Source organism: Gymnodraco acuticeps, unplaced genomic scaffold (genome assembly GCF_902827175.1).
Source record: "Gymnodraco acuticeps unplaced genomic scaffold, fGymAcu1.1, whole genome shotgun sequence".
Classification (NCBI taxonomy): Eukaryota; Metazoa; Chordata; class Actinopteri; order Perciformes; family Bathydraconidae; genus Gymnodraco; species Gymnodraco acuticeps.
In genome coordinates this window covers 68,670-80,073 of record NW_022990037.1, presented here as the reverse complement: position 1 = coordinate 80,073, position 11,404 = coordinate 68,670, and the positions used below count along the sequence as shown (strand labels likewise).

General features: G+C 40.1%; 1 protein-coding gene across 1 annotated transcript; it reads left to right on the top strand.

Annotated features, from left to right (window-relative positions):
- Position 1: 1 nt before the first annotated feature.
- On the top strand, positions 2 to 11,391 carry c19h1orf109 (c19h1orf109 homolog (H. sapiens)). Its single transcript, XM_034215141.1, has 4 exons — positions 2 to 376; positions 10,129 to 10,308; positions 10,391 to 10,509; positions 10,936 to 11,391. The coding sequence occupies exons 1-4, from the start codon at positions 108 to 110 to the stop codon at positions 10,974 to 10,976; spliced, it is 609 nt and encodes a 202-aa protein (XP_034071032.1). The 5' UTR covers positions 2 to 107; the 3' UTR covers positions 10,977 to 11,391.
- The last annotated feature ends 13 nt before the right edge of the window (positions 11,392 to 11,404 follow it).

Below are 11,404 nucleotides of genomic sequence, written 5' to 3'. Positions count from 1 at the left end.
CATATTCAAGGAGCACGTCAATCCGAAACGGACTAACATCATTTTAGGATCTGTTCATTTTACATTTAAATGTTGTGGTCAACTGTCGTCTTAAATCAACACCTGACATGTCCAAACCTGCGCTACTTTCACTCCATCAAGCCTTGAGGAAATGCTTCCAGAATCTTGAAAACAACCAGAAAGTATGGGAGAGTATGTTGACCGAATGCAGCCCCCTGATGGTGTCTCTAGGTAACTTGGCGGAGCAGTCTCGAGCGCTTTCAAACATCCAAATCTCCAACACACCGCTCAAAGACTTTCCTGATCTGGAGGAGCGGCTGCGTTTCAAGCTCCAACTATCCACGGATACAGTGCTGGGAAAACTCAACGAGAATATGTAAGTGACTGGGTAAATTGTGCAACACAAATAAAGACTGTAAGACCGTAGTCAGCAAGGACCTCCAAGTCAGAGATGCTGAAACGTAGCTTATGGCAATGCATGCCACTCATTTTATGTGATGCTTACCTATTCTGAGGGATGTCACTCATAGTACAGGTTATCTATTGGTACCTGTAGGTAGATTTATGTTGCAGATATAAAGACAACAGGTCCATCCTGACTAGGGATGGGTATCGTTATGATTTGATCGATACCGATACCGGTACTGCTTATCGGTATCGGTATTTTTCGATACTCTTATCGATACTTTTCAATAATTTGGTGCTCAAAATTATAGACATGAATATAAGATGTGAAGATTAAACAGTCATTTTATAGTAATTTTCTTGCAGAAATAACTGTATAACTTATACTTTAGCTTCTCAGAAGCAGACAAAAATAAATAAAATAACTTAAAGGGGCCTGGCTCGCCCAATCATGCTTTTTGGGGTTTTCCCTCAGAGGATGAAAAGAGGCATTTTTTAACATTTGTAGATCAGTTACATCTTCATCCAGACATTTCAAACTGACAACCAAGCTCGACAAGATATCCTTAAAACCTTGTCCTACAGAGACATCATGCAAAACTGTGATATGAAGAAATTGGTAAAAAAGGCTAAGATGGCAAAAAGATAAAGGCGAGTATGTATTATTATTCTGGATTGTACTTTTAAATCATCACAAAATAAATGATTTGCTGAACTGAAACACGTCAAAATGTGTCTGAAGGTTTAAACATAGAACAAAGTATTTGAGCTTAAAATATGTCAATTCCTAGTAAACGACCAACAATTGCTGAACCATACATTGAAACGTTGACCTTTAACAACATTTAAATTCAGTTTTCCAATTCACAATGACATCTGTACGTTTAACTGGTTTATAAAGCATTCAATGAAAGGCCAAATTATTATAGGTGTAGGAGCTCACATTAATACACTGTCAGTGTTAATAAACAAAAAAAAGACAAGGCGATGTGCCTGCAAGACTTCACTCAGGTAAACAAAACATATTACCCGTGCGCAGCAGCTAACCTGCCTGCGAGCCTTCGCTCAGGTCACCTTTACACACGGCGCGGCAGCCACATTCTTTAGTTTAGGCTATCAAATACATAGGGCCCTTCTCACTTCTCTTATTTTTCATTTCCTCGCTCCTCGGTCTCGGTCTCACCGGAAGTTGATTTGTCTGCGCCATCTTGAGTAGCGTCCCAATGTATGGAGTCAGATTTGGGTCAATATTCTAGCGCGTAAAACAAGCTACTCACGAGCGGAAAATGTGCTTTTACACGCGCATAAAATGACCCTCGCGCGCAGATTAAACCCCCGCGAGCGGCTCTGCGCCCGCGAGCGGCTCTACGCTCGCTCGCGAGAGAGACAGCCCTCTTGCTTATGGCGTTATATTTGTGCCTCTATCCTGAGCACGCAATGAAACATGTTGAGCATAGAAATGCTATTGAGCGCGCACTTGAACATTTTTGAGCACAGAGAAATATATTTTCTCTCATAAAACTCCTGCTCCGTGCGCAAGCAGACCGCTGCACGCGCTCTCTCTCCCCCGCTCGCTCGACCTCTCCAGCCTGTGCGCGCTCAGCTTTGCCTGCGCTCGCTCAAGTTGTCACAGCGTTACAAATGTGCCACAAAACCAACCAATCGGTGAACTCGAGAAGGTCAATTCTGATTGGCTGGTCCAGCGCCATGGAGAGAGAAGAGTTGCGACAGCGGAAGTCCAAAATGCTTGATCGTCACGTGGTTCCGAGAGACTCAGAAAGTTCCCGGAAATTCGTGGCGGGCCATTTGAATCACGATTTGAATGCATTAATAATAGGATAGAAATGCAATTTTTGCTAATTAGTGGTCAATAAAGGTTTTGATTTGCAATATTTATACAACATATCGATATGTGTATGTAGTTACATCAATGTGTTTTTTTTTTTTTTTAAAGTAAAATGTGCTAATATTTGAGGATTAAGATAAAATAAGAAGTACTTTATTGATACCAATTGGGGAAATGTTTACGCTGCAGCAGCAAAAGACAAGGCATTGTACATTAGACAGTTAAAAGACTAGAATTAAACAATCGAAAATGTAAACATCTTAAATAGAAATAACATAGCATTACAAAAAGTAGAACATATACATAGTGTGAACAGCTATCTTACCTGTTAACATATACATGTTAGGCTAACGTTGCCTTTGTTACAGAGCCTGTTGCTGTTGTTTATTGCTTTGAATTCTTTAAAACAAATATTATCTTCTTAAACTTATATGGTAGTCAGGAGCATCACATCCTAATGTGTATTGATATATTTAGAGGGAGGGGATGGGAAGGAAGGTTTCAAAATTCAGATTAGAATAATTTCTACCATTTCTTTAATTCATGGTGGTTTCAGTAATCCCCTGGTAATTGAGGACATAAGTAATCTAAATGAGTAATGTAATCTTTATGACTTTCAGAAAGGACAGGAGACCCACAGGTGCCTATCAATGATTGTCAACTGACAGCACAATGAGTCAAAGGACTAGCAGCAGCAGCATGATGATGATGTTACATGTGTTGTTTTAGGAACATCCATTGTAAATAAATGGAATTCAATACACATTGAATAGCATATCATGCCGTTTGTCTGTGCCTTTTCCTCTGTTGTCTTGGCATATAGTCTCCCCCATGGTTTGCTGTGCTGCCTGGGGATGCTCCAAGCGCTCAGAGAAAGGAGTATGAATGTAAGGTTTCCCAACTGACAGAGAGGAGGAAAGAATGTCTGGCTCAAGTCAGCAGGAGCAATTTAACTATCACAAAAGACAACAACAGCAACAACATGTGAGGTAATCATATTTTTCACTAAACAAAGACCACACCATTGGGAAGCTTAATGTCTGTTTAATCAAAAATAAGGAACAGGGAGAGGCTTGCAAAGCTCTGAGAGCTGAGACTCAGGGTCAGGGTGAGGGTCTCGGTGGGTATTCAGGCTCCATTGAATCCCCCTGGGGTTCTTGTGCTGAAAGAGGGAGACAAAGACAGGAGAAAGGGTTATATACATCTAGCAACCTATAGGATGGGAAATTGCTGACCTATTTTAAACTTACCTTGTGTTTTCACTCTCACTTAAGTCCCTCTCCCTTTGCCATCAATCCAAAATCAGCTGAGCTTCAACATAATACAGACAGGTAATAATCAACAGAATCACAAGGACAATATGGCTGTGATAAAAACACTCACCCATAAGTTACGTTGTTGTTTACTGTTTAGAAGTCTCAAATATCCACTCTAAATCCATATCAATCACACGCCCCAATGTTATATTTAACTAATATGTAACTCCCTCCACCCCGGATAAAAGCACGTTAAGAAGCCCCTTTTCTCTAATTCCACAACGTTGGATTAATAGGCTGTTCATGGATAACGTGTGTTGCTAACTTTTCCGGTATTCTAGCCTAATCTGTTTAGTTGTCCGGTTGAAAATTAACGCAAGCTCTATGCCCATTGTAGAACAGGAAACACAAGTTGGTCCAGGTTCTGGTCAACCCAAAATTGTGATAGAGAGAAAAACATGTTTTGTCATTCTGCCACCTCTAATGCTTACAGCAAGTAATCAATACCTCAGAAGGGTTCATGTACATGTAGGCTACGGTTTGTTAGCTGTTTGTTTAAACTACCCCTATAGCTATGTTGCCGGCTAGCAAACTCAGGCATTGCAAACAATAACGTGATATCAGAAAACTAGAAATGTATAACTCACCTGACACTGTGGCGTACTATTCTCTTCATTCGAGTCTGTCATGTCCTGTAAATCTTCTTCTTATCGTGTCCACAAGGCAGTCAGTTACAGGGCTTGATTAGATGTGGTTCAGCCACAGCTGATCTCCAGGCATGGTGTTTTCTCTTGGTGTTCTGTGGCTTACTTACAGCTTTCAGCGTAGCTTGTAGCGTAGCTTGTGCAGACTAGCTTGCGGCTAGCGTAGCTTGTGGCTTGTAGCGTAGCTTGTAACTGTTGCTTGTAGTGGTGATAGGATTAGCAGTATCTAGTCGATCTAGTTCAGGGGTGGCCAACCAGTCAGAGGTTAAGAGCCACATTTTTTCTATGTTACTGCAAAGAGCCACATCAAACACACAGTCACTGATACCGCTTGTTTCAGTTTTTTGTTTTCTGGAGACAAGATTTCAACCACGTCACTGATGCATTTTTGTGGCATTGGGATATATATTTTTTAAATCCTCTGGAGCAGAGAGAGGAGCTGTGGATTATTGTTATTGATTATTGCATCAGTGTTTCTTAGGGTCAAAAACACTAAACTCACAACTTCAAATGAAAGCGTTTAGTTTATTTAATAAAAGAGCACATGTTCAATGTGAAAAGTGACAGTAGTTATAGATTATTTGGTACTATATATATATTTAAAAAAAAAAAAATTATATATATTTTTTAAACACCTTGAATTTCAGGGGGGGGGGCGCGGGACTCCGTTGGCGGGGCGCAGCGCCCCTCCAACACAATGGTAGGGGTAACACTGGATAGTGTTTAATCAACTATAGGTTTCCCCCCCCCCTCAAAGGTGATTGGTTCACTGCATCGCAGGTATTATTGTGATTGGCTCTTGGGCCACATACAAATTAGAAGCGCTGTCATCCTCTCATACTGACGCCTGACACCACACATACACACGTAGGGAGAGCCGGGACGAAAGTAACGGAGCGATTTTATCCGAGCCCAAACAACTTTGACCGGCCAAATTACGTCAGAATTATCAGCATTCAATACTTAACCGACCTACTAAATATCAGGTTTAACTGTCAGGAGTAGCTGGTGTTGTCACGGTACCAACATTTTGGTTTCGATACCAAGTCAAGAATTGCGATTCCGATTATTTTTCAATACTTTTCTTAAAAAAAGGGAAACAGTCTTAAATGTAATTATTGTGCTTTATTTCACACCAGAACCATAACACAAACTTTTAAACAATGAGAACAATAAATAAAATAAATGACAATAATTCGTATTCAATAAAATTAATACATTTCTCACAGACAGGCCTCGTGGTGTCCGTAGGCTTGCCCTCACTGTCAGAGATATAGCTCAAATACTTCCAAATTTAGCTTCTGGCGTCTTTTTTGTCAACAAGCCGAGGCTCAGCGGCAGTTGCACTCCCACTTGCAGCCATGCTTCTCGTTTTCTCACATGCTCTGGCAGCTAGCGCGTGCACGAGAGAGGGGAGGCACTTAGAGCGTGCTTGAGAGGGGAGGGACTTAGAGCGTGCTTGAGAGGGAGGGACTGCAGGCACGGCTGCAGTGCAGGGAGTGGAAGCAGAGCGCTGAACACACACGGCTCTTATTAAAACGGCGCTTTCTCACCGGAGTACTTTTCCCCGTCATTCTTAAAGTACCGATACTAATGAAACGGAGGAATCGTAACGTTTTTAACGGCAGGGTATCGCTGTACCTTTCAAGTATCGGTACACCGTGGTACACCGTGCAACACTAGTCGTGCAACACTCTCTCCCCCAAACTCACACATATACAATTCGATATGAACTGAAGAGCCGCATGAAACTAGGCAAAGAGCCGCATGCGGCTCGAGAGCCGCAGGTTGGCCACCCCTGATCTAGTTGATCTTGTCGATCTTATCGATCTCGTCAATACTCCTGTAAATGTCAACGATGGATGTGTAATAAGAACGTCTCATCTCAGATAGAAGATATGATTGGAGACGACCAGCCAATCAGAATTGACCTTCTCGAGTTCTCCGATTGGTTGGTTTTGTGGCACATTTGTAACGCTGTGACAACTTGAGCGAGCGCAGGCAAAGCTGAGCGCGCACAGGCTGAAGAGATCGAGCGAGCGGGGGAGAGAGAGCGCGTGCAGCGGTCTGCTTGCGCACGGAGCAGGAGTTTTATGAGAGAAAATATATTTCTCTGTGCTCAAAAATGTTCAAGTGCGCGCTCAATAGCATTTTCTATGCTCAACATGTTTCATTGCGTGCTCAGGATAGAGGCACAAATATAACGCCATACTTGCTCGCTCGCGGGAGTATCAGCCTCGCGGAGTCTGTCTACGCGCGCGTGAAAAGTTTCTGGCACTTTGGGGCGGAGCCACTGGACTTTGATTGACAGCTGCCAGGAAACCCGGAGTTGCCAGGTTTGATAAATGCCTGAACTACCAAGAGCCGAGGAGTGACGGCAGCAAAATCAGTTGGACGAGATTGAATGGTAAAGTTGTCCATAAAAAACTATTATATTCGTAAAGTGTACAGCTAATATATATATATATATAAATTAATTTTATATAAAACAATATATTTTTGAGTGGGCTGTATCTGTCGAAAATTGCATATATATATATATATATATATAAATTAATTTTTATATAAAACAATATATCTTTGAGTGGGCTGTATCTGTCGAAAATTGCTAGCTACTGTCTGCTATACACTCTTAGAAGGGATGTGTCAAAAATGACACAACACGTGTTGAATTTCAACACACCTACAGAGTGTGCTCAGGGACAACACGTGTTGTGTTTATTTATGTGTAAATCATTTGTACACACAAAATGTGTTACATGCCCCTAACACACAATGTGCACATTTTACACATTGTGTGTCATAAATGTGTAACCAAGATGAACACACTCATTTGTTATATCTGCACATTGTGTGTCAATGACGATTACTGGAAATACCAGGTGGTGGATATGGTTTTTATTCAAAAAATCGAATGCAAGAATACATTCATTGGACATTTATTTACAAGGATTTCATTAGCACAATATGTCATTAAGAAAATAATTGTTAACATTTAAAAATATTAATATTTTTCTAATTCATCAAATGTTGACAGAATAGATAATTCATAAAATCACACCTAAAAAAACCTTATACCTTGGTTAAAACAAACTTAATCTTCAGCAAACTATTGTTGTAAATGACTTTCAGCTGAGGGAATATAGTGATGAGATTCTTCACAAGGACCACCTTTTCAGTGTTGGATGGATAATTAAGGATACAAATGAATGACAAGTGAGCTATTTATTTATTTTTTTTCAAAAAGAATACAACAGTTCTAGCATACAAATATTACAAATGCGTGATAATAAAGCAATTGGTTATAAAGAATGTCCTTTTTGTATCAAGCAAATAAAAAAACAATTTTTACAACCAATTATATTTATATATATATATATATATATATATGCAATTTTCGACAGATACATCCCACTCAAAAATATATTGTTTTATATAAAATTAATTTATATATATATATATATAGGTATATATAAAGCTGTACACTTTACGAATATAATAGTTTTTTATGGACAACTTTACCATTCAATCTCGTCCAACTGATTTTGCTGCCGTCACTCCTCGGCTCTTGGTAGTTCAGGCATTTATCAAACCTGGCAACTCCGGGTTTCCTGGCAGCTGTCAATCAAAGTCCAGTGGCTCCGCCCCAAAGTGCCAGAAACTTTTCACGCGCGCGTAGACAGACCCGCGAGGCTACTCCCGCGAGCGAGCAAGAGGGCTGTCTCTCTCGCGAGCGAGCGCAGAGCCGCTCGCGGGGGTTTAATCTGCGCGCAAGGGTCATTTTATGCGCGTGTAAAAGCACATTTTCCGCTCGTGAGTAGCTTGTTTTACGCGCTAGAATATTGACCCAAATCTGACTCCATACAATGGCCTTATTTTTGCCGGAGGAGCGAGGAGCGATAATAGAGGAGATATAATCGAGGAACCACCAGACCATCCTTCGATGAAATCCTCAGCCACTCGCCCCGCCCCCTTACTGTGTATCGCTCACTGATTGGACGATGCAGTGCATGCACTGATCTGATGCTTCTTGACATGAGAGCAGTTTCCCAGCGGAGTGAAGAAAATACATGAACCTCACGGGAGTCACTCCTCAGTTTATACCGTGTTTTGTTTCAATTAATATATCATTTAGTTACAAATATGTGATATATCTGAACAACAAAGTGGTCAAAAATCATTTAATTTGCTACATATCCACACAAACAAACAAAGTGTGCAAGCCAATGAATGTTAATCTAACTGGGTTTTGATAGATAATATATCTCTTTTTCGTCTCTCAATTATTTTATTTCTATTGTACACTCTAATCAATATTAATCCAACTAATGTTCGTTTATACATTTTAAGAATGGCGTTTATCTTTTTTGAGAATTAGTTCTTACTTTATTTTATTTATTTGGGTCTACAACAGATGATACAAATGTTTGTGTCAGTAAATGTGTACTAACAGAGGCGGGGGTGTGTGTGGAAATAACGGGGACAGAGCTGCTGTCAGACGATCAGCTGTGCAGCATCATCACAAACGGACGTCGCTTCACGTGACGCTCCGGAGGAAAGGACGTCCCATTGCTCTTAAAACTAATTTCCCTGCTTCTCGTGGTTTCCTTGCCTCTCTCCATGCTTCCCTGGTGGGAGGGACTAGTCGCAGGGAAACGACGCAAGTGAGGGACGCAAGGAATCCATTTAACCGAAGTGAGAAGGGCCCATGTTTACAGTGGCCAATCAGAGGGGTCTCAAACCGGATACATCACACGGGATGAGGGTTCCCAACCAACCAGAATGGTTTAAAGTTAAACTAAGGAAGTAGACGTAACACATATACCGATAGCAGCACCGTTTGTCCAGCGGCTTAACGGTATACCGATACTGTCCAATCAGGTACCGGTATTGACTTAGTACCGGTTCTCGATACCCATCCCTAATCCTGACACATATTCTAAAAACAACACAGAAAACAGACATATCTCTAGTAAAAGTACACCCTGTTCTGTCACGTCTAAAAACAAAGATCAGTAGTAAAAACATTGGCATTATAAGTTAATAAATTAATAAATAGGCATCTGTGTGACACTGCTACGACTTATTCCTTTGTGCGATGGCTGCCGGAATAAAGCTGTTTTATACCGATTTGTTCTACACTTTGGGACAACTAACCTCTGACCCGAAGGAGGAAGCTTAAATTCTGAGTGCAGAGGGTGGGAGTCATCATTCAATATAGAGCTGGACCACCGCCAGAGGGGTAGAAGTACTACTCAGATCTTGTACTTGAGTAAAAGTAGAAGTACCAGAGTGTAGTAGCCTGTTACAAGTAAAAGTCCTACATTCAAAATGTTACTCAAGTTAAAGTACAAAAGTACAGCATCTAAATATACGTAAAGTACCAAAGGTAAAAGTACTCATTATGCAGATCTGCCTCTTTCAGAATAGTATGTATTATATGTTTTGATTATAATGATTGATCATTAAAGTGTTATCAAAGCTGGTAAAGGAGCAGCTAGTTGTAATGACTTTGTATACTGCAGGGTAGCTTGTGGATTTACTCCAGGTGGAACTAAAGTCTGATTTAAGTGTTGATTATATTTCACATCATTAATCCAAATCTGTAAAGTAAGGTATTAAATAAATGTAGTGGTGTCAAAGTATACGATTCACCTTAGAATTGTAGTGGAGTAGAATTAATGTTACACAAGTACAGTACTTGAGTTAATCTACTAGTTACTTTACACCACTGACTTTAAAGGCAGGTATTCCTCCCAGATTCCCATAAAAACACAGTACTACTGTTGCATATTTACTTATAATAAAAGATGAAATGCAGTATAACACCTAAAAAGTAATAAGGGGTTTAAAACCAGGTTTGGGGTTGTGACACATGTAACCCGAGAATAATAATGATCCATCCCTTTTCTCACAGGTCTTCTCTACAGTCTGTCAGAGATTCCATCAGTAACCAGGTCTCCGCGGTGGTCCATCTTTACGAGCAGAACGCAGACATTCTGGATCTGCTCACTGTGACGGAGCGATCTGCCACCGGACCCTCAGTGTCCGACATGATGGGGTGGCTGCACGATGCTGAGCGTCACTTTCGGCAACAGTATCCTTTATGTTATTGTTCATTGTTTGAATTGGATTTGCAATATGTTTTGGGGTCTTTTTTCTCCTTAACTCTTGTTCAGATTTCTGAGGAGGAAGACTGTGCTGCAGTCTCTGAGGCCAGATGATCTCTCCCTTTTAGAATCTGCCCCCAAAAGATGGAAATCTTTGGAGTCTCCCAGTGCAGGAGATCATATCAGAGGTAAATTGCTTTATATTGAATGTTGCTCTGTTCGGATAATAACTAATAGTTAGTTTATGATTGCATTCTCATAAAAATAAACAGTTAATCCAAATGTAATTTACTACTTAAATGTAATTTACTTTTGTACCCTAGATAAAAGGCCAAACTATGTGAAGTACTGTTAAGATTTTAGAGCTTAAAAAGTTTGACAGCAATATCATTTAATAGAATCCTCTTTCTTAAAAGGCTGATTTTAACTATATCACTTACCCTATTTGAAACTATTTGCTGTAATGTCAGTGTATATAACTTGTGTTTTAATGCAAGCTGACCAGAGAGCAACACAAAGCCAAAAAGTGGCTGTTGTTTAATTAGCTGTTTGTATTAGCAGTGTGTGTGACAAAGATTGCGATGTGAACTCACTACTTGTCTGATTTCTTGCAGATACACTTTGCAAAGTGCACTTCTTTATTGAGTCCCAATGAGGAGAGGAAAAGCGACAGAAGTGCAACTCTGACCAGATTTAAATATGACTGCATTTCTATGAAGAAGAGAAGAGCATCAATTGTAAAGATGGACGATTTTTCTGGCGATGAAATGGAAAATACTCTTTGAAATAAATGTCCCTGCACACGTTCATAGATTGGAATTTTGCGCATGGACCAGACATTTTATGGTAATTGAAGATGAAGAGGAAATTATAAAAATGTTCTAAAGAAATAACCCAGTTGCGAAATGTCATACTTGACAACATTGTTGACTGTGATGTGTTTTTGTCAAACAACTAGCAACAATAACAATTGTAAGTGAGACACGCTCTAACAAACTTATTTTATTTCACACTTTCAATGTAGGCACACGCAGTCAAGGCTTTATGTGACAAATAAAGAGGTAATGACATTGTGAGAGAATA

Coding starts and splice junctions, on each gene's coding strand:
- c19h1orf109 (XM_034215141.1), top strand. CDS start 108: ATGTCCAAACCTGCGCTACTTTCACTCCATCAAGCCTTGAGGAAATGC. Junction 377..10,128: donor GGAAAACTCAACGAGAATAT/GTAAGTGACTGG, acceptor CTTTTCTCACAG/GTCTTCTCTACAGTCTGTCA. Junction 10,309..10,390: donor GAGCGTCACTTTCGGCAACA/GTATCCTTTATG, acceptor ACTCTTGTTCAG/ATTTCTGAGGAGGAAGACTG.